We start from the raw sequence: 26,734 nt of genomic DNA, 5'->3' as shown, positions 1-26,734 counted from the left end.
TGAAGTACATTTCCTCTTAACTTGCCCCCTTTTTAACGAGGAACGGCAAATTTTTTACAAAAAATCCACAAAACATTTACAAATACTTCCGCGTTGAACGAATTCAATATGTACATTTGGTTAATGAGCCAAGAAGATTATATTACAACAAAGGTTTTAGGAAATTTCTGCAAAAAGTCCTTTGAAAAAAGATCAAAATTTTTAAGCGACCCCACAAGCATTTTAGATTAACAGCTAATAATTTTGTAGCTTAGTAGCTTTTGCTGAAAATTTAGCTTTTTATTCGCCGTAGTTGTAGTTAAAAATGTAATTGTAAAATTGTAATTCGCTGTAGTACTGTAAGCAGTTAAGGGCCATCTCGGCCTAGATACTTGAATTGCAACAAAAAAAAATAGTCCCCCAGCCACCCTTCTCCGCGGTGCCTGTTTTCTGTTTTTTTATTCCGGAGTTTTCCATCTTGTATGCTCGGAACAGGGTTTGACATGTGTCTAAGGTTTGTTTGAAAGTTTTTGTTCGTCATATAGGCTTATCAAGCTATCACTGGAAAGCTTGCTTATCCAGGCCGGGATCGATCCCGGGTAAACGGGGTCTATATCTTTTTGCACTAAAAATTACTTCATCGCTTCTTGCAGACCTTGCACTAAGAATTATATGTAAGCCCTAGTAAAAAGGACTGAAAAGGGATAATTTTTATGACTGCGATACTTTAACTGATCTGCTCGGAGTGGCTTTCAAAACTATACATTAGCCACAAAAAATTTTGTCAAATAAAGTTTGCATTACAACCAAAAGGTTATCAATTACCATGCCCCCCTATTTTTCTAAAATTTCGTATGTATCTACTTTAAGAAAAAATTTAACTTTTGAAGGGAAAATTCGACACTTTCGTGGAAAGAAGATGCTCTTTTTTAATATATGAAGTACCCAGTTTGTCAGAAAAAATACACCGTTTGAGAATTAAATACGAATTATTTTTAAAGGTAGGCCTTTTCTGCTGAGAGATCTTCTTCAATATGAAAAATAATCAAGGTCGAATGATACACGAATAGAATTTTCAACAGCTTCATAAGAAGTACGATTAACTCTTTGCGGCTATATACGCTACTCTCCCTAGGAATTGTGCTTCCGAGTTTGGTAGATTTGGACACAGCTGTTTAGTTTTATTTTAAGGAAATTTCCGGATACTTTTGGATCCGATCCCTGAAATGGCAATGCGTTTACACGGGATCCGATCCAGAACCATTTGCGTTTACACGGGAACGGATCCAGATGAATTCGACAGGTTACACGCGAGCGCTTTCCGAAAATTGGCGCGCATTTGCCGTTTTCAGAATTTCGTGCGTAATCAAAACATTGCTCAACCTGAACATGGAGGGAGATAACGCTAAAAAGAATAAATTTTCGTGGACTGAAGAAGAAACTGCGCTACTTTTAAAAGTAGTATTGGACTACAAAACTCCAAAGCTTGCAGGTGGGCAGGATTGGGAAAATATGAGGACAAAGTACGACGATATATCGTCAAAGTTTCGTAATAATTCTTCAACGCAGTAGTCTATCAACTTGATGTTCGGTTTTCTGGCGCCAAAAAGCCACGGATTGAATTGAAAAATATTCTGTCGCATTTTCGACAAATAACGTAGACGAATCCGATCTGGACCAGATCCACCCGTTTACACGGGATCCGGTCCAGATCGGATCCATACGGGATCACCTCTGAAAGCGATCCCAAAAGTGTTCGGATAGCGGATCCAAGAGTATACGGATCCATCAGTTCCCGTGTAAACGCAAAGCCAAACCCTTCCCATTTTGATTCCGATCCGGTTCGGATCCGCTCTCGTATAAACGGGGTCTAAATCTTACATGGAGTCCAATTCTTATTCACTGCACCAAGTTGCGTAAAGTGTCAAGACATTTCCTTGCACTATATCTGGAGAAAGGAGATCTAATGCAACTGCCAGAAATACAGCTGAGTAATGTTTTCTGCTTCTTGAATGGTAAATATTCTCTGTCTGTCCTCCCAACAAAAAGACGGGGCCAAATACCTAGCTCTGTCGAAAAAACAAGCCGAGAACAAATGCAGATTTGTTGAAAGTTTGATTTAAAATTATTTCGTTACGCAGAAGTTAAGGTATGATGATAGCAGGGCCGCACTTCCCACGGGCCCGGGGTCCTACCAAAAATAGGGGCCCAAGATTTTTTGGAAGTTCAATATGGTATCAAAAGGTTTCTCTTGTGTGAGTTTCTTATCAGTGCGCCAGTACATAAGCGCGTGCAAGCTTCAAAAACTGATTTGGATGATACCATTTTATACGAACTGACATGGCACCCTAACTTCACGAAAGAAGAGAAGGATGCTCTTCACAACCAAATACACCTATCAAGCAATATAAAGTTACCAAATGTATTTGCAAAAATCTTTATACATTATACAACCTCTTACATTACCACTTGCTCTATCTATGAATGGAATTGAAAAAACAGAGTTTGGCCATCACGCCTTCCCGGAATATCAAAATAAACAAAACAGTTTATACAACGCTTCAAGTACTAAAAAGCAACACCTTGTTATGAGAAAACATCGGACAAATGGACGTTATTCGAGACCTTTTTAATTATATTAGGAAAATATTTAAAATCTTTGGACCCGTTGGAGAGGATGAAATCTTCCAACCTGCTGATAGATTAAGCGAAAAAAAATGAATAACAATAATGATATCATCGACGAGAACATTGAAACAGATTTTTAAAAGTTCATTCAAGAAGCACAAAAAGATAAAGCTCAAGAAACTTCCATACTAGGTTTTCTCTAGAAACAATTTCAGCATTAATGTCAATATCCTCTGCCTAGTGTTGGGCCAAGACATGAAGAAAATTCAAACGTTTTGTCTTAATCTGAAGAGACCCTGTCCAATTATGTTGCATAGGTAAAATTGCTTCAAAGAGTGCATTTTTGACTGGAAACACTCATATTCGAACATTTTTTCATCCTTCTACGTCAAACGGTGCCGCCTTGGGTAGTACGAAAATCGAGACGTTATACGTATTGGTGATTAAGTGATTTCATTTCTAGGTGTTTAAGTTAAACACGCAACATGCAACAGGAGAAGAGATCATCTGTTATTTTTAACCAAATAAAAAGACCAGAGATAAACGCACCTGTATGCACTTTGTCTCCTCCAATCCTTAAGCCATTGCTGGTTAAGCCGGCCTTTCGTTTACACGGGAATACTCGGGATCGATCCGCTATCCGTGCTAATTTGGGTTCGCTTTGGAAAGCGTTCCAGTTCCAAAACTGGATCGATCCCGTCTCGTGTAAACGCTCGAAAAGGTGGGATCGATCCCAAATTGGCACAGATAGGAAACGAGGCTAATAAATTATCCAATTGGAGGTGCTTTGAACATGGTGCTTCGAACTTTTTTCTATCAGATTTTGAGCGCATTCTCGTTTCTCACTCATCAGGAAAGAATAACAAAACAATATGGAGGAATTCTTTTACAACTTTATTGACAAATTAAGCGAACATGCTTCACCTTAAGGTAATGATTTATTCCCGACATAGATTGAGGCAGCGTCGCCTGTTGGAAACGCTTCACCCTCTTCCTTCTCATTTGGGTAGGACGCTATAAAGTTTTTATAGATGTCCTCATACTTAGAACGAATAGTCTCCCAGTCCTGGCCATCTGCTAACTTCGAAGTTTGTACTCCAGCGTGATCTTCAGGAGTAGGGCCATTTATTTGTCGCTCCAAATAAACATTTTGTTACCACTTTTCGAATTCGAAGTCAATCTTCCTACAAATTTGGCGCTATCAACGCTATCCTCTTTGTGTTGCTAATGACATAAGCAATACGCATGTGCGTTCCTCCCTAAGGGCCGACCTGGGATCGATCCCGTGTAAACACATAATGTTTTGGGATCGATCCCGTGTAAACGCAAGCGAAATTTACGGAGCGATCCAGTGTAAACGGGGTCATAGAATCGAGTAAGGGAGGGTCTGTTCTTATTATGACAAAGGAAATTAAGATAATTCCCACGGACGTTTCTCACTAATTTGCCATTAAGCAAAATCATCTTTTCACCAAATATATTGTGTCCTTTAGTCTAGCAGTTTAGAAGCAATCCTCCCTTTTCACCTGACTACTTCAAAATTACATTGGAATAAAGCCAAATGTTTGAAAGCACTCGCTTGAATCCTCAATATGACCATACTTGCAGTGGCGTAGCTAGCCAAATAGCAGTGGTCATGCCCTCCCCTCAAATTTGAAAAAATATGGGTGTCGCCAAATTTTACCACGCCCAATTTTTTAGTTGATGAATTCCTTTTGGAAATTTTAATTTTAAGGCTTGTGACTTATAAAAAAATTGTGATTAACTTTTGGAATGAGCTTTCCTTATTTCATAGCAATCATCTTGTTACACTATGAAATGACCTTTATCTTATAGCTGTGACACTGTTTTGGATTGTTGGTAATTTATACAGACAGAGTTCTGACAATTTCCAAACAGAACTGTACAAAAGACATTAAAAAAACATTAGTTTAGTATAGTAGATAAACTTAGCTTAAATTAAAAATTGTTTTGTTCTCCTAATCTCTTTCAATTTGCAGGCTGAAATACATTTGTAAATTTTAGAGATAAGCTAAAATTTGTATATGAAACAATAAATCACATGAAACTGAATGGGAGCTTTTTGGTCATCTTTTCCACAAATAGTCTTATTATCAATCTGTTGAAGGTATTTTAAAGCCATCACGATTAACTAACAACCCCAATAGAATTGATAGATGAATAAAACAAATTGGCAAATGAATATCCAATGTAAATATTGATATGAAATATAGGAAGCTAAAATAATGGATAGGCCTAGTTGCAAAATGTTTTCTGCAAAGTTAGACTTAATAGAAAAATACCTTGCAAAATAAGTTTAGCTTAACAAAAACATTGATGTTTCCACATATACTTGTGGTAAATATCCACATGATTGGATTGTCCTTACTAAATCTAGCAAACAAGGGTTGTAAATGAATAATTTGATCTTGTAAATTTTCAAATACATCAAAAGTTGTAATAGTGAAATAAAACTGTTTAACTAACAAGATCAGTAACACGCTTGACTTGTCTCTGGTCATTTTATTTCAACAGCTATAAGTAGTAACAAGTACTTTCAACTAAAAGTGAAGTCAGTAGAGCTTTGAGTTTGACTTTAATTGTGTGTAAAAACAGTGTTATTGCATGTGATAATAAACAAAAAATTGAAGAATAACTTTAAGCAAGTTCTGGCATTCCCTATCCATTAACTACAATCTTATTGTCCTAATCATAATATGGTAACAATGCTTTTAAAGGGCTTAACAGTTTCTGAATATGCTGCTAAATGTCTGGAAAGTTTAAGCTCTCAAATCTGTTGGTTTGGAAAATAACGCTGTTATCTCCTCCATCCATCTCCAGTGAACAGCATCAAGATTTGGCATTCACTAAATCAAGAAGATTCTCTGCAAATGTTCAACTAGTAACAATTGATTACTGAAAAGGCTGAGAGTTTGGTTTGGTTGCATAAAATGATCCTGCTCGCTGATTTTATGTCCAAAATGGTCTTTCGTCCCTGTCACTTCTCCACATAGTGCAACACCATTAAGGCTGAAAAACCCTGTCGTTGCCATAAAATGTTCTGGAGATTAACATGAGTCGTGGCTGCTTGGCAATAAGCTTTTGTTTGCATTTTACTTACAGAGAATTAACTCCCAGCTCGTGGATCTAGGCATAGCAGCGCCGCCATCGATGCCTCGCATTCGCGTCCACGAAATAACACAGGACGGTTTTGATGATTATAATGATGGTCATGCCCTCTCGAAATGGCATGACTAGCCTTTGTTCTCTCCTGCGTCACTCCTATTGTTAGGCATGACCAAACATAGGGAACCAGCGTTATGGGCATGACTAAAACACAGGGTTTGGTCATGCTCATAGTTATGGGCATGACTAAATTGGAAACCCTCTGTTTTAGTCATGCCCGACAATAGAAGAGCGCCTTCGGAGGGCTCCATATTCTTGGGTGGAACCATAGGGCTCCAAAGGCGAATGGCCTGAGCTATTTCATCAGGAGAATAGGACTTTATTCTTACGAAAATATAATTTTTTGAAAAATGTTAACTCTGAAAATAGATGGTCATGCCCGGCATGACAAGCATGACCGCTAGCTACGCCACTGCATACTTGCAATTTCCAAAAACAAACTAGCTTTAAGAAAAGGAAGTTTCTGAAATTTTGCTTAGATAAAGTCATTTTGCCCTGCTCGTGTGAACGTAAGAAGCAGGTCGTGTTTTTGCTCCAGATCCAACTTTTGAATTGTTTGTTTTCATAGAGATTATAACCAAGGGAAACCGTCAAATGGGTCAGAAAATTGGGACCTAAACGAATCTACACCCGACTGAACTAAGTTTACACATGACCTAGTTTTTCTTTATTTAGGAACGAAAACGTCGGTCATTCTAGAAAGAAGTACACATTTCTAATTTTAAGTTTTTTGATTTATGAAAAATACCAATTTTAATCAAAATATAATAAGCAAAATGTTCTGTATCATCTGTAGTTAGGCAAGAGGTTGGAAAAACATGATACAGATTAGTCGATTTAGATTTATGGTTCCTTATAATTTTTATGTTTCTTTGATAATGTTATGCCTAACTCTTCCCAATAAAAGCCCAAGACTAGATCTAGATTCAGAATTAACACAGTTGTCAAGACCTGTTGTCCGTTTATATGAGAAAAATGACCCCCACCATCGTTCATGAGCTGAGAAGTGAAATACCACTGTCATCTACAAAAAAATATTTGTAATTTCCATCTTCTGCTTGCACAAGAAACAACTTATCAAGTGATATTCTCCTCTCAACATTCTGGATCACACCTTTTGATTATCCCATATACAATTGAATTATTCCGTCAATTCGGGCATTCAAGGGGGTGTTATAGGTTATATTGTGTCCTATAACTCTAGAGTAATCCAGATACTTGAGAGCGAAAGGCGACTCGTAGATTGACGTGCGACTCGTGCACGAGGTTAGCGATTGACTAATGTTAACACAAAGAACTATACAACTTATACACATATGATTTCGAGGTTAAACTATTACGAGGTTACAGTTACGTTAAGCCTACTACAGGGGGGGGAGGGGGGGCGCGGGGTAAGAAAATTGTCTAACTTGTAGATTGTCCAACATATCCGGGGTAATACTTTCAATTTGAAAATCCAAAAAATTGTCCAGGGCATGACTTAAGGGGAACTGGGAAACTGCATGGAAGCTGGGAAAATTAACATTAATGCGCATGCGTTCACATTCTATTACGAAAACATGTCGTGTTTCAGTTTGAAAAGATTGATGAAACCCTGATGATATCAAAGCTAGAAGCTTTAAGTTGGGAAGAGATTTGCATGTAAACATGAGGTGACTTCAACTTTCTTGCCAGTTCGTAGGGAGAAAGATGGGACAATCTATGAGCAGCTTCAAATTTAGCAGATTGAACAGACGCTAAACAGAGTAACGGAAGCATGACAAGAAAAAGTGGTTTTTCAAATACTTAGTTTGTAAAAGTTGCGTTTACATAATCACATCTTAGTGTCGAGTCCCTCACTTAACAAGAATAAATCCCATGGTTGGAACTTTTTGATTTCCTTCAACGCAGGCTGTGGCTGAGTTCCCGCAAGCTAGGTCCCGACCACCTAAAGCAATGTAGGAATCTGGAGAGGAGCAGTCATTTTGATCGTTCGCAATAATGCCAATTCTAACCATTGGTTTGTTGTAGTATGTCCCAACATTAACTCCTTCCAAATTACAGTTAGGCTGCAAAGAAGACGAGCTAATAAGTCCTTTCCATGCACTACGCCCAACGTGAGTTAGAATGTGTTGTCCAGCCGTTAAAATTGCCAGAAGAGACGAATACTTTAATGGTAATCGCAGCCAATTGACTTCGTCTTTGTTCTTCATTCCAATGCAGATCTCATCAAATGCAAGATGGCTGAAAGCAGCAAATTTTGCCTCGTGCTCGTAAAGCGATTTCAGGCCGTTTTCGGTATTGTACTCTTGATCATTGGACCACATTGGACTGTTGAAACCAAAAGTTCCCTAGAACAATACTGTTACAATGGCAATAACTTGAAAAATCATTGAAGGCTCTTAAATAAAGAAAATAAGCATGTTATATGATAGAATCTTCTGATATAATTTAAAAGAAGCGAGAGCTAAGTTATCTCTAAATTGAAGCTCCATCTCTATCTGTGAATCCATTATCGTAGCCTCCGCATTATAAATACCTAATCTTCTTAAGGTTTTTCAAATATCATGATCAAGATCAACTGATGCAATCAATCAAAGCACAGCCTTCTTACATTTGAATAAAACCAATATCGAACGATTGTGTCTTTAAGTCGTTGGCATTTCGTACCGTTGCAGCTTTATCATTATTTATCATTCTGGCTGACCAGGCCATTTATAACATGCTAACTAGGGGGGCAATTGCTCCTCCAGCCCCAGTGATTTTTCATTGCCCCTCCTATTATTTAACATTCTTCTAAATTATATTTGCTATTTCATGACTACAGAAAATCTTTGTAACTATGCCGATGACAATACAATATGGACAGTAAGTAAACATATTTATGATATAATATATAAATTAGACACAGAAGTAGCAACTCTAAAATGGTTTAAGGATAATTCATTGTTACGAAATGAAGACAAAGAGACAAAAAAGGCCAAACTACTTGGAATAACTTTAGACAGCAAACTAAACTTTGAAGAACATATAAACAACTTATGTAAAGTAGCAGGTAAAAAGTTAAAGGCCCTAGTCAGAAGCGCCCCTTATATGAATGAATATAAAAGATCCCTATTGATGAAAACCTTTATGTTTAGTCACTTAAACTATTGCCCTCTTTCATGGATGTATTGTAGCCGCAAATCTGGAAAACCTATTGAAAGTATCCATAAAAGAGCACTGAGAGTGGCTTACAATGATTTTGAATCAAGCTTTGAAAATATTTTCTCGCAAAAAAATGATGTCAGGATACATGAAAAGAACCTACAACTACAAGCAATAGAAATATACAAAACAGTAAATAACTCAAATCCTGTATTTATGAAAGAAATATTTCAGTTGAATGAACTTGCATAGAATTTACGAAATCAATCGTTTAGACAAAAAAAGCCTAACACTGTTATTTATGGGCTAGATACAATATCCTATAGATGTAATGAATTGTGGAATTCTATACCATTAGACATTCGATTGACAGAAAATTGTAAAGTATTCAAAACTAAAATTAAACAAACGGATCTTACTTGCTCGTGTAGACTTTGCACACCAATATACTTCTAATATTGGATACTTGTAAACATCACGATTTTTCTTATATTTGTTATTGTTACAAGTTGGTGTTAATTAGCTGTTTATTAGCTATCATTTTGTAAACCAACATTGAATAAAAAAAAGGCTGTGTCTGCCAAGTACAAATTGATGCATGCAATTATTTTGATGACTTAATCTTCTTTTTTGTTCGATTTTCTCTCCTTTTAATCAGGCATCCGGTTCAATCATTTCCTGCAGTTGAAGGTATGTGTCGTAAACCTGATTGGCTAAGGCAAACTCTAATGACTCTGGCGATGCTTGTTCTGCCATCTTATTTATAAAACAGGATGCCATTGGCTTATGTTATTCTACCGTTCGGTTTTGAGTAAACACCCCTGTTCCAGAGGGAAAACATACCCCGCAGCAAAGGCAAGATGGTCGTGATCCAAAGTGGTGATAAACCAACATATAAAGAAGAAAAGGTGCAAATTGAGATGCAAAAGCAAGATTATGCATAGCGAAAATACCACAACATGCACATCAACTTACACATAAACATAAAATGTAATATTGCATTATTATAATCCTGTATTACAAAATCCGGTATTAAAAAGTGAAATTTAACAATACCTTAGAGCCATTGATTTTCATTGCAAGTGTCCAGCCTCCACCACACCCAGGTATATCCATTTTGCAAAAATGGCGCCCAATGTGCAGCCGATAGACACCAGAAGGAGCATCTTTTATATCAAAGTACGCCTCTTTGCAGCTGTGATAAACTTTGAGAAAAATTATTCGAAGACATTTCAACTTGACAATCTGATAGAATCATAAACATTGGTTTCTTAACTGATTCTTAACTGACTTTTTTGGTGTTGTGTACCCACAAAGTGATTGTTCTACATTTTTGGTGACGTATGCCTACAAGCAAAAGAAAGACACGCAGACCTCTCTGCTATATCTATTTAGTGACTATTCGTTTTTTTTCTATACACGTACAAAGCTGTCTATTTTTCCAATAGAATATGTAAGTTGCGTGTGGAACTTTATCCAAATAACGGCAATATAATGAGCGAAAAAATTAAGTACCAAAATGAAATTGATTGTTAACAATATGACGTTTCGAGCATGAGGGTTCTGCTCTGTTATCAGTGTATCTTTGTGTTATTTCTGTTATAGTATAGACCTTAAAGAGACAATATCGAGTAAAAATTGAGAGTTATTCTCTTTGTGTCCCTACTGCAATATACAGAGTGTCATATCGACACACTATTAAAAGAATCTAGCTGAACCAAATTCTGTTCATTCATACAATGATTTTCAAATCGAAACAGCTTACCTTTCTTCTCGAGTCGGTCCTGACGCTGCAAAGAATAGATGTTGTCTTAAACTTTCTTGATCAAAAACAAAAGTACATTCTCATGTCCTCAACAGTCGAGAAATCAAGCATTAGTAGCGGATCTCTCCAGTTGGAGGATTTATTCAGAGATAACCGGTGCAAAAAAGAAAATTTGAGATTTGGTGAAGGTATCAGGACTCACTCATTCTGATTACCAAACCACTAAACAAAAACTCTATCCGTAAAATCTTGAGTAGTAATGCTTTAACTTTTAAGGTTCCACTCCCAGGGGGCCACTTGATCTTTTTATATAAAAGGGGTCCATCCGATAATTGTTGATAAGAATTTTCTTTGAGATCTGATTCTTTTAGGTATCTGATTTAACAATACACCGTTTTGATACTTTTGGGTTCAACTAACACATTACAATATCAAAAAACAGAAATAACAGAAAATATATGTGTTTAAACTGAAAATTATAGGAAACAGACTAATTTACTTTAACTAAGTTTTTCTTATGTGCTCAACATTACTTTGTTGGTGGTATCAACACTTTTTAGCTGACAATTTGGGTCTGTTAAACTTGTTCAGGATACTTTTAGGTAAATTTTCATAACTGCGGATGGACTTCCCACTATGTAAAATGCTTGAGTGACTCCCTTGAGTGGCTCGAATTCCAGATCTGCCTCATCATCTTTTCTATACGTTCAGTTGTAGCTTTGATCACTCATTACTTTCTTTGTCTTGGGCATGGTTTTAGAAATAATTTGGGGGCTCCCCCTTCCACCCCCGTTAAAGTTTACATCTGTTTAATTGTATCTTGACAGGGAACCATGGAAGCGGGGGCTGAAGGGGGAGCCTCCAAAATATTTATAAATTTTACCCTTAGATTATTAAAGCTATAAAATGAATGGCCTCCTTCTATGGAAATTAGCTTCACATTCTTGACAGGCTCATACTGTTCACGGTTTGCCTGCTTACGAATTGACCTTACGTCTCGTCCGCTCAGCTGGTCGATTTGACTGATATCTTTTCAAAATCTAACCATATGCATGCAACCACCACCAAATCCAATGCCGAGTAAATTTTCCCTTTTTTCATTGTAGTAATTTGTAAAATTGTGCGTAGTTTTGACTTTTCTTTTAAGCGCCATGGGGTAGTCATAGTCTTTTGCTCCTCATGGTATAGTTCTTGTAGTATTGTTAAGGAATTGTAGGGAAAGTAGCATGTAATATGCATTGTAAAATTTTTAATGGAATATAAAAAAAGTAGGGAAACAAAAATCATTGTGGAATCCAACTCCAACATTGATAAAAAAGATGAGCTACGCAGGGGTGACAGTTTGTACTGTGAAACTGGTTTTCATCCGCCTCTGAGAACGGGATATAAAAAGTTATCCAAAATATAAGAATTAGATCTTGTCTCTCGTGACTTTCATAAAGTCAAAAGTCATGGTGTTGGTTTCTAAAACAGTCCAGTAGCTTTCGTACATTTCTACATTAACAAGATGTACATAGTCGATTCGAGTGGATAATGCTTGCTGAAATTTCTCGAGAAATTGTACTTACAAAAATCAAAGAAACAGAGCAAAAGCCTTATGACCAAAATTAGCACCAATAAGGGATTTCTCTCGTGTAAATGGGGGCTCAGGGAAACCTGTAAAATGTCGACATTTAGATGACAAGCGTAAACTTGACGTTCATGTATATAAATTTTGCACAAAGCAGCATCCAGTTGTTTGCCAAAAGACATGTTTATGGACTTCAATATTTCACCTTGCTTGAAATAACATTGTCTGTAGAGCTGAACAATAATTGTGGAAAAGCATTAGCGAAAGTTTGACTTAGAAAACCAAAAGAGTTACATCCTTTGGGCGATATTCCTTTGTCTTAAAGATAGGACAAAGAAACGAATTGCTTGTACTATTACTTTCTTTTTGCAGTTCATCTATGATGATCTAACTAAATTGCTACCTTCATCGACATCGCAAAAAGCAAAACTTAAAAACGATTCTTACCTTAATAACAAGACTTTTCCAGCCATGTACTTCGACAAACGATGAACAAGTTCCATTTAGACTTACTTCACAATTCTTCTTGGTACTTTGCTTGTTGTAATTAGCTGCTTCACATTCGTCGTGTCGTAAGCATCGATGAATGCACTGGATCTCGCTGCTGACCGTGTAGACTTTCATTTCCTCATTTGAACATAAGCACCGCTTGCCTTCAAAGAATTCTGAGACAAAGCCTGATTCTGTTGCAACGCTGGTCACCAAGAGGGCCAAACTCAGCAGAGCTCTGTGTCCCATGCTAGCCTTGTCCTGAAGGAGAAATACCACCTGATTTAGTTTTCAGTGGTTTTTTAGAAGAAAATGTAACGATCATTTGTGTTTTTGTTGATAAAACTCAATTATATCTTTATTGACATTAGATAAGACTTTGAGCCGCTCAAAAAACTAACAGAACATGTCACAAACGAACATATTGTAATAACCTAACAATTTTATTCAGTGAAGTGTAACGAACAAATTTTACTTAAGCAATATTTTTTTCAAATGTTTTTTTTCTTCTGCTTCCACCTACTACTTCGTCTTCAAGTTTATTCCTTGTTTAATTTGATTTTCGCCTTGTCCTTAAAACACATTCTCTATTTATGTAAAATATGCATTGCATAAAAAGTAAACTTTCAAATAAACTTGCTTAGAAACCCAGTAACGAGCTAGAAAGATTGATAACAAGAGTATCGAACTGTATACACAGCTGCAACAGTAGCGTGGCAAATGCAGCAAACAGCGGAGGCGAGCTGGCAAACCAATTCAGTAACCTTAAATATGCTAAGCAAAATAAAGTAAGTTAATGTAAATCATAACCAGTGTAAGGGAAAAGTAGAGGGAAATAAACAAGGCTTCCATTTGATATATCACGAACAAAGTATAGTAACCACTACCTCGCTGCATGTTGTTTCGAGGCCTTCTTCCTGACGACTAAACAATATTGCTTCTGAAGCTCTCTCTTTGGTTGCCATGACACAAAGAAAATTTCTTCTTTACGTGATATTTACATTTTTTTAATTGTTAAATAAACATTGTTAGATTTCAAGGATCAAATTTGTCTGTTTTCATAGCAACACATCTAATAGATTTTCAGAAAAAGCCATTTGCGTGAAACAGGTGCACAGGTTAATGCCTTGCTGATTCAGAATCTCATATCTCAAAATTGAATTGTTACTACATATAAAATAGAAATTTTTCCAGATAATTCATTGTGAGCTGAACAGTTTGTAGAAAGCTAGCCGTCAAGCCTGAAGTTAGCCTTGAAAAAGCTTTGGTGGTCTAGTTTCTATTGAGTGATTTAAATTTCGTTACGTTAGCCCTATAGCTTAGCCTGGTTGTGTTGTAGACGGAATTCGAATGATGCGTTTTCCGGGGTGCCTGATGAAAATCTTAACTGTTTTCACTCTTGAGCTAATTCACACACTTACATATTTAGAGACAAAGTTCCATTTTACATTTTAAAATGGCAGAAGTGCAATATTTCCAGCACCCTAAAAAATCCACAAAACCACACATGAAAGTTGTATGAATGAAAAAAGTTGTAAGAATGAAAAAAGGAACACCGCAATCAACTGAGATGCAGCAGAAAAGGACAATAGGTTGAACTAATGTGCCAAGATAAGAATGCGATAAAATTTCACTTGATTTGAACCAGTAAGAGCAGTTGAATGCTTGCAACCAGCTAGAACTTTTGCAACCGAACGAATTCGTGCAGCGAGAAATAAGAAGATAAATGTTTATGTACTTTGTTAAGATTAAAGATTTTACCAGACATTGTCTATAAACTCATTCCGAGTTTAGAAAAATTTTATTCATTGAAAATGTGGTAAGTAATATACCTTGATTTAAGAGATGGGAGATAGTTGGGAGATTGAGAATTGACCAATCTAGCGTATTGTCTAACTATAGACCAAATGAATTTAATCACGTTTAATGTACGCCTTTTCGGAAAAGGGGTACGCCTTTTCGGTGCCCCTTGGGCTTTTGTTTTCGTCACAGATTGCACGATTATTGAGTTTGTGATCATTGTAGCAGTGCTCAAGTAAGCATTACATTGTGTCTTTTAGACGGCCAAAGTAACAAGCGTGCAAGTGTGCAGTGGCCTTGAGTATGTAAACTTTATGTTGGCATAATTTCTTCCTCTTACGTTACATGACAACATGAAGTTGAAATATAGAGAACAATGGTTTTCACTTGCGACCCTGCCCACCCAACCCATAACTGGATATTTTCAGGTTTTTACTTGCATGTTAACTTTCTACTTCCTTTCTTCGTGCATTAGTTCATGGCCGAATGGCCTGCGACTTTTGCATAAACAAAGTGTTGCCAGTCGGCGTTAGAAGGCCCTTGTATTTTCTTCTTAACTCCCTCAAAAACGGTTGGGGTTTTATCTATTGCCGTCTTAGCGATTGGCGCACCGACAGCCCAACAAATAAATGGTCCAAATGATGAGAGAAAGCCACCTTCAGTCTTGTGATTGATAATGATCAAATATTCTGAGGACCATCTTACCCTCATTTGCTAACGGTTTTTGTTTGTTAACCTGGAACAAATATCAAAGATCATTCCCTTTTTAATCGCTTCTTTGCTTAAAATAACGAACGATAGACGAAGGTATAATGCGATCGTATTTATTGACTTCAATTTATTGACTTGGAAGCAATTGATCATGGAGCTCTACTTAAACACTGACTAATCGATATTGAGAATGCACGGTTTGCGTCTTATGCAAAAAGAAGGCAAAAAAGTACTACAAGGTTCTTGTCTTGGTTTTTTTTATTCTTCCATTATAGCAATGCTTTGATCGAAGACCAATGACTAAATTAATAAACTGCCCTTAAAGCTCCAGTCATGTCTGTAGGATATTGTTCTACCCTTTTGAAGATCTAAGGCAAAAGCTTTTCTCACAAAGGTCCTATTGTTACTGTTATCTCACAAGGTGAAACTGCTTAGGATCTTAACATAATGGCAAAATTTTCCTAAACATTTTCAACTTCATTTATAATGTACAAACTCCACTCAAGAATATCAATGCTACAAACAATTATACGCTTGTAAAGATATTACGTATAGGAAAACCAGCGACCTAAAATACAACCCACTTCATTATACCTGGCACATTCTTTGAGAACAAAACTAGCTAGACCCTAGTTATAATTAGAAAATATCTCTTTCTTTTCGGTTGGAATGCCATAATCTACAATAAATTTTACTCTACGCCTTGAAAGCTTAGCGGATAAAACCAACCGACATCTCCCACTTCGACCTACGCTGTGAAGGCGCTGTAAAGACCTCTAAATATAGGAATATTGATATATTTTGTAAGAGTTTATTATATATCTTAATTTGCCAAAAAGTCAAGTTGTATATAAAAATGTTTTTAATAAGAATACCTTAACTTTTGCTGAGCCTCAATATCCTGTAGTCTGTGATTTTGAGCCTGAAATCATGCTTAAATCATTAATTTGTAAAGTTAAGAGATGTATAAAATTAAGACAAATTTTTATGATTATAAAACATACATGGTAAAGGTATAGGACATACCTAAATGAAGATCCCAATTCTCCAATTACCAGACTAGACGCTATGACACCTAACCGATTCCACGTTTCTGCCTGAAACTAAATGACTAAGTTTCTCTTTCAGCTCCATGAAAATCAGAACAATCCAAAACAATATCAGAAGTTTAAACTCTCTGTGCAAATGTTTATAAAGCACTAATGGATATTTATGGACACAAAACTTCCCAACGTGTGGATTTTGCTTTTTTTTAAAATTTTCTTCATTACAGATGTTAAATTTTGCATTAACATCATAAAATGCATTTTGGGATTCTACACCGTGCTATTTGCATGCTAATTTATTGCGAGTAATAATATTTTCAAATTAAGTATAGAGCGCTGTGGTGCTTGTCGTTAAATATGGGTGAATGTAATCCCCAGGAATGGCTGAGCTAAAATATTAATGAAAGGTGGAACCACATTTGATTCTGATATCATCTAAAGATCTCTCCCACCCAAAATCGTTTTTATTGCTTTGTTAGCCTCAACATAGGTGTTTTCACAAAGTGAACCATCCAGAAATTCGACTATACCAACTCGCTCAGCACTGTATCATATCTCTTCTCTAAATCTAAGAAGACACAGCATAACTTTGGCTGCCTTCTAGAAGCATCTTTGGTGGCTGTGTTTTTGATTAAAATAGCATCTCCTTTACTTTCACTTTTCACAATTTCAAATTGCACCCTATTAATTTTTACATCTTCACTAAGCCTCAAATCTAGCAGCCCTATTTGTAATGTTTATTAGAGATGATACACAGTAACAATGGATAACTCCTTTGCACCTAAAGCGTGTACTAAAGAATTGAAAAAGCAAAGTGAATACAGAAAGCAAAATTTCCTTGAGAAAAGCGTTACCGTTAAACATAAAAATGGGTGTGGTCCCAGAAATCTTTGTACCTGTCCTGCCTTAAATATACTAGAGCACGCTACAGCCCTTCATATGATTTTCCTCTGAGTCACTAACTGTGTTTGACATTCCCTCATCAAACGAAGCGTCAAATGACCGTTGGTGCGTCGGCGCAATTCACTCCACCTTACAAATATAAAGTTATCTTCAATTTAACTTGAGGCCTTAACTTACAAAGCGAAGTTAAATTCTGAGCAGGGATTCCATCCTAGATACCTAAGGCAGACCCCTGGTGATATATCAAATTCTACAACATTCCTCGTGAAATTAACTCTGATAACACTTTCCTCGATCAGCATTAATTGTTATTGATTTAATTTATCGATGAAGGAAGTTTTTTGGAGTTTTGCTGGCAGCTGGTAAGCAAAAGTGAAACACCTGCTATCTGTGTTCATTTCCAATGTTTTAAAAACAAATATTTAACTTGAATATAATCTTCTTCTGGAATTTTTCATAAACATATTGATTGCTATTTGCCTTTGGTAGTTTACATGTATTTTGAAGTCCATGATGGCTTGGAAAAAATTAAAATTAGCCAAAAGTATATTGAGTTTTTTAGCGTGGCACTTTGAGGCCGTTTAAATTATTTATTTGATGGAATAGGGTTGCCTTTCATGGAATTTAAATTCTGATAAGGTGAAGTCTCTAACTTTAGTTCGAAGAAATGTGTACTAAAGAATGAAAGATAACTGAAACGTGTTAGTCTTTGGTAGAATCTCGCAATTTGAAGGAAGGGCAAAACAGAATGAGCTATGTTTAATTATTCATGTTTAATGAGTTTATGATTGAAGTCATTCTAGACTGAATAGTTATTATATTCTTAAAAAGCTGAAATACACTATGCATTTAAATTGATTCGATTAAATGGATAGCTGGAAAATGAACAGTGTAAACGCAAAATTGCATGCTAAAATGGCTGTTTCGACAAAGTGAAAATTCCTTTTAAAAAGTTGGATGTGTTCAACTTTCGTCCAACTTTTTTTTATTGTATTCTTTATTCCTCTTTCAAGCCTATTGTCTTTGATGACATACACTGCACTTTAAAGACTTCACTCCATCAGCCAGGTTATTTTCTTGTTCACGCTGCTTATTGAAATTCTTATAACTGGCTGCAAAGAGTCAAAGAATTAAAAAAAGGCGAAGAGTTTATAAATTTAGGGAGAGAGAAAAGCTGTCTTTGGGACGCAAGATCGCGTCTGTATCGCAGAAGAGATGCAAGACAAACAAAATTAACGAGCCCTGATGAGAAATTTATCTTTACTGGTATTGCCTCTCGCAGCCTTGTGTTGATTTTTTTAAATACCAAATTCAACGAGTTGCAGAGCTCGTTGATATTTTTGCAAAACATTTTCAAGAACCTTTGATACTCGTCGCCTTCTTCCGAAGGAAATTCTTGCAAAAGCATGTTATCAACTCCTAGCACATTTTTCGGGTCAACCAGGGCTTAACCGAGACGGATCTTTGTTGCCTATTTAATTTTTCGCGCATAAGTTTTCGTTTTTTATAAGCAATTGCAATATTATGACAGAAGCAGCAACATTTCATTATGCCATGATGAAATGAGGAGACACTTTAAAAATACTGATTCAATTTAATGGATGAGTGTAAACGGAGACATTTTTTCATTTAAATGGATCATTTAATCGAATCCATTTGAATGCATAGTGTATTCAGCCAGAGATGTCCAGTTCGTATCCAGGTACGAAATATGCACTTGCACGATTATCCGATATATTGTCCTTGACATCCTATGCCTAGAGAACTTGAAAACAATTATGCACTGTCTGTAAACTTCCAAGGAAGGACTGTATATAGCATGCAGCCGTATACAGCATTGTCTTTCATGGCATGCGCATTTAGAAATGAATCTTAATACAGCCATTATGTCATGTGAGAAGTTCAACCAGCCTAAAATTTGTCAACACTGCCAATTCTTTGGAAGATTGGCAAAACTCTTCTTTAAGTCTCAATATCGATAAAAATAGTGCTTCTATATTAAACATAGCAATGCTTCTTTTTCTATTACACAGCCTCAGAAAGAATTTTTATTGGATCCCACATCCATTTATAAGCACTTCTGTAGTCACTTTGCGTAGCCACGGATTTTCTTGTGCTTCTAAGGTCTGCCACCAAAGTCTTTCTTGTTTTACTTGAAGTACCTCATCATCCAAGGGGGCAGAAATGTGTTTGATTGACAATCTAGTGAATAAAATAAACAGAAGAGAGGACACCGCACAAGAATGAAAACACAAAGTTTACTGCTCGCAAATCCCCTATTTGCTTCATGTAAATCATAATAACGCTGGGTTTGGAAAATAACATTAAAGAACAATATTTTTTAATTTGCAACAAAGTTCTCTACATTTTCTTACATTGTAATCAAATCAACGAAAATAAGATTAGTTTCCTTTGAATGTAATGCTCGATATCCTTCCAATCACTTGTGCTTTGGCATCGGCTCATCAACCATGTTTTGCTTCTATCTTCCTTTGCTCGTTAACATCAGGATTGAAATTGTTAAGTCAGTGATATTCTGATCAACTGTGATGCATCACAGTGTACAGAGTTCTGCATCATGAAGACTTGCAAATACGTATACTTGTATAATAGTAATACTTGGTATTTCTCTACTCGGGAGCCAACTAGTTGTTAATTAGCTATCAAAAAACTAATTTTATAGTTTATCATTAATCTGCAGTTTGCATCAAGCTATATGCTTTTCATTGCCTTGTGGTGTCTATACCATCTAAATACAACACAATCTGTATTCAAATTCATTCTAAATAGATCAGATGACAGTTACCAACCCCGACTAAGCAACTGACATCCAGACGAGGAAAGCGTTATTGCCATCCTACCAATGATTTTACTAGTAACTCATGAAGATCCTGGGGGGTGTAACATCCCCAACAAACTCTCGTCAGACAAACCCAAGCCTACCAAGGCATTATTTGTCATAAAAAAGCACTTTAGAACTTTCTGCAAGAGCCTCTTTGCAGCTATGTCAATGCAAAAGTATACCTTTTAGAAATAGTTTTAGTCATCTTAAGTCCTGGATGTGTCATGACGCATTGCGTACATATCATCTACTAGCAATAGGCTTGCCTAAATAGGTTAACAAACATACTTCACCTCTTGAAAGTATTGAAAGCTGTTAGCAAGAGAGAATATCAATAACGGGCGCATATTCACTAGCTTTTGCTCTTCCTTGCTGACAGAATAGCAGATCAGCAAAATAAATTAGCAGGAGTTTTCATGCGTTTCTTCATGATGCTAATACGGTAAAGCGTATTTGAATCTACCATTTCCAAAAGAGATTATTTGGTTACTAAGATAAACTTTATATTCATTTGCCAGCTATCCATTTACTGTATCAATGCTTCTTTTCTTTACTGTTTCGAAAGCTACAGCAAGATTTAGTGTCGCCAAACAAGTATTACATTTTTGCTAAAAGAAGATGCTTGACATTACAAATGTGGCTGATGGCATGCCCTTTCAGACACAAAACAAGATCATTGTAACTGTTAATATATAAAAAAGATAAATTTTAAAGAATGCAACAGAACTTCAATGTTTAACACCAAGCTCCAGGGTCTGGTTTCTTGGGGGTTTCTTTAGCACAATTCCAGGCTTAGCTTTTAATTGATATCAACAATCACACGGTATTTTGTTGAAATATCTCGGATTTAAAAATATAAATTACCCTTTTAGAGCAATTAGATGCCCATTACTCCATCAGTGCTTTTGAGCGATTTTGATGAGACCCTCAACACCGCCTATGCAGCTAAACAAATTAAAAGAAGCGACATTGCATTATAAAATGCATGTATTGTAGGTTGCTCCAAACACATCAGATCTCTGCTGCATTGGTAAAAGAATTAAGAAGATTTCACAGGTACACTGTTTCTTGGTTTTTTTTATCATTTAAATAGCATTGTATGAATCAGCTCTTTTACGTATCCTATGCAAAAATCCAAGTAATGCTAGTCACTTTATGTCAATCTAGGTTCCTAGACTGGAATGATTGACAATTTTGAACTCTGCTTTTTCAAGTGGTTTTTTTTTTAGATAACCCATTTTCTATTTATTCCATAGTCGATTTTTATTCATGTTTCAGCACTCTTTTTGCTTTCTCTACAGGCGACGTAACATCTACGAAGGCAATTTAAAATTGCATGTACCATGATCAAGGCATTATCTTTGATCGTGATTTTTGCCGGTTTGGCCAATTATGCAGCAGCAAGAATTGCAGCAAAATCTGTACTGACTAAAGTCTCAAGCCAACTCAAAGTGGCAAATTTTGGGCTAGGTGTATACTCCAGATCGTCAATCATTTCAGCTATCTCCCAAGCTTTGCGAGGAGATAACGAGGAAGATGTCAAAGAGAATCTCAATCAAGCAATTGTCACGTTGGCCGTGATGGACATTGGAGGAGGAGCACTGATCCCAGTAACGGAGACTGTTGTTGAAGCGATTTCAAAAGATGCAACTTTCAAAGCTACTTCAGATGCATGGAAAGATTACAACGTAAAGATAAAGGATCAACTGGATACTGACTTAAAGACTCTAGATGACACAGCTGTCAAGAGAGTTTTGAAGGAAGAAAAATCTAAGGTGTTGAAGGCATTTGAAAGTGATGTGGCAAAGTTGCAGACAGTGCCAGGCAAAGCAAAAACGTACAATCTTATCAAAAAGGCACAGAAGTGGCTCAAAGTGAAATCCGTCACCAAAGTACTAGGACCTATTTTCGATGTAGTTGGAATTGGCATCGATGCATGGTCTCTGAGCAGTGCCATTAAGGACTGTAATACTGACCCAGTGACTTGTAACTACGGTGAAATCGCATCAGCATCACTTGGTATTGCTTCAAGTATTGTTGGCATTGCTACATTCGTGGCCTCTCTGGTGGTAAGCTCATCTGTTCTTGGACCAGTTGGTGCTGTCGTTGGTTTGGTACTAGCGATTGGAGCAACGCTAATCGAATTGTTCTACGAGCCGCCCGTTGATCACGCTAAGATCGAGCGAGAGAGAAAATTCAGTATGATGATGGAATTAGACCGATATTCAAGATACCAACTATACACAGCAAGTAAGATTCTCAGTGATAACGACGTTGACAGAAACGATCTTTATGTGGTCAACCAGGGACATATGCCAATGTGGGGAATTTTGAACCCTAGACCCGTGCTAGACTTTGGTAAAAGAAAACCGCTGGGACTAAAGAGAATATCAGATGAATTTAATATGAAATGCGAGGATCCAAAACAAAATGGCCAGTCTGTGAATGGGTATGTTTGTGAGTATTTGCTGGAAAGTAACCATTACGCAAGCAGTGGATTTAACCTTGGACATGGATTCTATGGCTTAACCAAAAATGGTGGCACGCGTGTGTCCGGGGCTGTACCGCCTGGATTACCACCGTATGAAGGTTCGATGATCCTGATAAATACCGACCAAGTGCAAAGCAACGTGCTTCAAGAAAACAATATGTTTGCACATTTGAGGGGCTTCGAAATAAGGACAGACATGAAAACAAACGACAACAAACCCTACGACGACTTGGTTGCCCTGGGAGCAATGCCGACCATTCGCTCCGATCAGAAGATCATCATCCGTACCGGAGCTGGGAATGATGCACTCAATATTGACGGAGCAATTGGGTTAATACAGCAGAATTATCAAAACATACTAGACGCTGATCTTGGTAGTGAAGGACACAACACCCTGTCGTTTAATGCATACGATGGTGTGGCGTACTCTCAGAATATTCACTACGATGCAAGAAGCGGAGTGTGGTCAACATTTGGAAACGGATACCAACATCAGTTTGGAACCATAAAAAATGTAGAAATACTTGCAGGTTCGGATTACTCCGACAGGATTACAATGCATGCAACAAAAAAAGGCGAGAACGGATTTGATTTCACCGTCATCAAACGAAAAGGATATTCTGAGTACAAAATAGACGTAGGAGCACTCGCAAAACAAACAGAAACAAGGAACTTCAAAATCATCGATTCAACAGAAGGAGGCCTCAGGGATGCACCGTATAACCCTTGCGACGCATACTCTCCCAGCCTCGAGCTCCTCAACTTTGATATGGAAGCTTCTTCCAATGATGTCCTTTATCAAGGTAGACAATTAAAGATTTACGGCTTGCGACAAAATGCTAAGAAGCGACGCAGTGCAATGAGACAAGGGTCTAAGTTAGTAAAAAGAAGTTCGTACTGCAGCGGAGAGAATTCTATTGGCATCCATGAAAAAGGAGGACAAGATGGGAAAGTGCTGCTGGCCACGGTAACAGTGCACTCAAAATGCTCCCTTGCAGTGTCTTCAAGTAATGTGAATGGCGGCTGCATGGCCTATATGAGAAGCATTAACAATTTAGATATTGTATTTTACGAGGGAATGAACACATCTGCTGATCTAAGCTCATCTATAGAAATGAGTGATAAAAGCGATCTTATTCATTTGGTGTGTCCTGATTCACCAGTGCAGTTTAGTAACAGCATTAACATGAAAGGCAGCACGGGAGACATAATAATTCTGAGTTCGAGCAGGTTTCTTGAACCATGTGGCATAGATGGATATTACAAACGCATGTTGATTAATAGGAAGTATTGGAAAACCCTCAATGGTGTCGTCAAGTACAAATGGGAGCTTGAACTTCACAACAACCCTAAGTTTCCAGTTAAAATTGGAGAGGAAAGTGGCTGGAAGCATGTTTTGATGGGCGTGGAGAAAATTGTCAACGAATATGGGGATGTGGTTGTTAATCTTCGGAGTGGAGAGGGCGAATTTTATGATTTGTATCACGAATACACAAAAGCGACAATGAAGAGTGTTGGAGTTATGTACGGATCGACCCGCAGCTCGGAAATCAGAAATGACTTGCTCACGTGCATTCAAAGCGATCCTAGTGTTCCAAAACCAGATGTTTGCGAATAACGAAGCCCTCTAATGTTGCTCAGGAAAGACAATGAAAATGTTGAATATGATTGCTACAAATCAAGTTCTAATTTAATGCTCCTTAAATAAAATTCAATATACTTTATAATTGATGCAGATATCTCTAATGTTGTATAAATTATATACGCTGTGCAAAATTTGCACCACTCTTTGTTTACTATCTCACTGTGCAAGTTATTTCCTGAAAGTATGTCTGGAACGCATATCCTAGATCTTCGAATTGCCCCCCCCCCCCTCGAATAAGCCCCCACTGCTAACGTAAATTCTCGAATTGGACCCCTCCATTTGAGGTTGCCTATATGGCGTTTTATTAAATTACCACAAGAAATTGATACTTTTGGTAGTAATTAATTAAATGCTCATAAAGAGATTCTTACTAAAATAAACGAGGTTTTTTAATAATGTCTTCTTAATGCCTACAATAATTGTATAAGTCCCTCCCTCGTATAAGCCCCCCCCCCCTCGAATAGGCCTCCATCCAAAAATATTAAATACAAATAAGCCCCCAGGGGGCTAATTCGAGGATTTACGGTAGTCCAGACCTGGGCATCTTACGGCCTGCGGGCCACATCCGGCCCTTTTGACCTTAACTGTCCGGCCCGCGTGTGTGTCAGCCAAATTTTCATAAATTTCTATAACCATTTACGTAATATCTATATCTTTCTGATAACTACTAGCGGTTTAACTATAGAATAATTTATTGTTTCTTTACATAGGAAGAGAATGAATTGCGCGTTCGACCCTTAAGCTCTGTTCAGGTTTCTCATGTGGCCTCTTGTAACAATTAATCGCCCACCTCAGGCAAAGCCAATAGATCACAAACAGGCGCGGAGCCAGCCTGAATTCTGACCTATGCAAAAGTCGTCAGAAAGAGAGGCCACGCCCTTTTCTGTTGGAAGCGCCCAATTTTTTTCTGAAAAAAATCAGTATCACTGATATTGATATAGGGGGATCCAAAAAGGGATTCCAAGGAAACGACTTCCCAAAAGGAGAAAAAATCCACCTGCAATTCGAAGGAAAAAGCTTCCGTGCTGCTCGAACCCTGGAGGATTTGATCCAGGGTCACCCACATTCCGAACGTAGCGGTCTTACCACTATAGAACAGACAGTACAGAGTGACTGGCTTAGCTAATTGCTTAGCAGAGGTGAAGCAGTGATTGTCAATTTACATTTCATTGATTACAACAAACAATTGCATAGGTCCACTGTTAACAATTGCATACGTCAACTCTGATTCCTATTGGTTGGATGTACGGCTGCAAAGGCAACCTCGGCTTCTGATTCGATAAATCAAATCTCACCTATGCTCGCGCCAAAGATTGCAGAGGTGAAGTACACTCTGATTGGCTTTCAAGAGGTTTGCATAGGTCAAACAAGTGGTGATTGGCTCTCGAAAACAAACAAGTTTCTGGATTCAGAAAATACGGACCAGATAAATGCCTAGAATCGCCACTCGACTATTCTGTGCAGAGGCCGAGAAAGAGTCAGCAAAATAAATGCTCTGTCTTTTGCATGTTGTTGGTATCAACGGGGGCAGAACAAGGACGGAAGTTGCTGAAGAATTTGCCAAAAAAACTTTCATTTTGATGGTTTCAATTTCATTTTGTTGTTAGAAAAATCTGACTTATGCTTCTGCATAGGTTGCTGTAGTCTGGATCCGCCGATGATCGCAAATAAATGTTAAGTAAAGAATTACATGCATACGCAACACAAAAGCAAGCCCGTAGCCATGGAGTAGGGGTGGCAAACTCCCCGTGTTCAATGCAGGTGAAGTTTAAAGAAAAGTTTTTGTAGGGGTTTGGGGGGAGTGCGGTGGCTAGAGTGAGTGGAAACAAAAACTGACACTGATAATATCGCTGCCAGTTCTGACAAATCATTTAAGTGCTTGGGAACAAAGGCCCTTCTTCGCTGAATGTTGCTGACAAAAGATTTTTCCATTGGGTGTCTATACTATAAAATATTGTCCACAAAATTTCTTGTTCACATAGCTTGTGATTTTGAAATGCCCTGACCACTGTGAAGTTTTTGCTTGGCAGCGAACGTTTTTTTGAACGCCAGGCATAATCTGAAGTTCTACATGAGTAATAAGAAACACCCATAAGAATCTTTCCTTCCACCAGCATTAGCTTGAATCAAGTTGTCACGGCAAACCAATGACAACGAAAAAAACTGCATTAAAAATGTAGAGACAAAATTCTCAGGAATGGGAAACAGCTGGGACTCTCTTGCTCCAGGGGCATTGCCACCCCATGCCACCCCTTGGCTACGGGCCTGCACAGAAGGATGAATAATGTTCTGAAAAGCACTTTTTGGGTACTGAGCAGCTTAGCAACTGGATGCATATCGAGCATTGTCGTGGTCCAACCTCTCGATGTGACCACACGTCGTGATTCCTACGCGGTCCTTGGATCTGTAGTCCGCGACCCTAACCGCTAAGCCATCCTCAAAAAGATTTTGCCCGACTATGTTCATGGTCCAGGTTGTAATTTAACCCATTTTAACAGCTGTACAGGGGCGTCACTTTAGAGGAATATGGGGGGTGTGGCTCATCCCCCCAAC

General features: G+C 37.5%; 2 protein-coding genes across 5 annotated transcripts; one reads left to right on the top strand and one right to left on the bottom strand.

The window, feature by feature from the left end:
• Positions 1–3,781: 3,781 nt before the first annotated feature.
• LOC135687230 (uncharacterized) lies at positions 3,782–16,360 on the bottom strand. Of its 4 annotated transcripts, XM_065203751.2 has the most exons (6): positions 16,281–16,360; positions 16,130–16,176; positions 12,702–13,004; positions 10,685–10,709; positions 9,976–10,124; positions 3,782–8,123 (listed from the first exon to the last, which is right to left on the bottom strand). In XM_065203751.2, exons 3-6 carry the CDS (start codon positions 12,990–12,992, stop codon positions 7,629–7,631), a joined length of 960 nt encoding a protein of 319 aa, XP_065059823.1. In that variant the 5' UTR covers positions 12,993–13,004; positions 16,130–16,176; positions 16,281–16,360; the 3' UTR covers positions 3,782–7,628. The 4 variants fall into 4 exon arrangements, with proteins under 4 accessions (XP_065059823.1, XP_065059814.1, XP_065059831.1 ...); XM_065203742.2 differs by lacking the exons at positions 16,130–16,176; positions 16,281–16,360 and adding an exon at positions 13,631–13,723; XM_065203759.2 differs by lacking the exons at positions 16,130–16,176; positions 16,281–16,360 and adding an exon at positions 13,219–13,321.
• A 4,682-nt stretch (positions 16,361–21,042) lies between these two features.
• LOC135687350 (uncharacterized) lies at positions 21,043–24,246 on the top strand. The gene is made up of 2 exons (XM_065203894.2): positions 21,043–21,101; positions 21,347–24,246. Exon 2 carries the CDS (start codon positions 21,389–21,391, stop codon positions 24,152–24,154), a length of 2,766 nt encoding a protein of 921 aa, XP_065059966.2. The 5' UTR covers positions 21,043–21,101; positions 21,347–21,388; the 3' UTR covers positions 24,155–24,246.
• Positions 24,247–26,734: the final 2,488 nt, after the last annotated feature.

Source organism: Rhopilema esculentum, chromosome 10 (assembly GCF_057945365.1).
Source record: "Rhopilema esculentum isolate cy_ngs chromosome 10, ASM5794536v1, whole genome shotgun sequence".
NCBI lineage: Eukaryota > Metazoa > Cnidaria > Scyphozoa > Rhizostomeae > Rhizostomatidae > Rhopilema > Rhopilema esculentum.
This window is presented reverse-complemented; position numbering and strand designations above follow the sequence as displayed.

Coding starts and splice junctions, on each gene's coding strand:
- LOC135687230 (XM_065203742.2), bottom strand. CDS start 13,708: ATGGCAACCAAAGAGAGAGCTTCAGAAGCAATATTGTTTAGTCGTCAG. Junction 13,005..13,630: donor TCGAAACAACATGCAGCGAG/GTAGTGGTTACT, acceptor TTTCTCCTTCAG/GACAAGGCTAGCATGGGACA. Junction 10,125..10,684: donor GGACCGACTCGAGAAGAAAG/GTAAGCTGTTTC, acceptor TTTTTCTCAAAG/TTTATCACAGCTGCAAAGAG.
- LOC135687350 (XM_065203894.2), top strand. CDS start 21,389: ATGATCAAGGCATTATCTTTGATCGTGATTTTTGCCGGTTTGGCCAAT.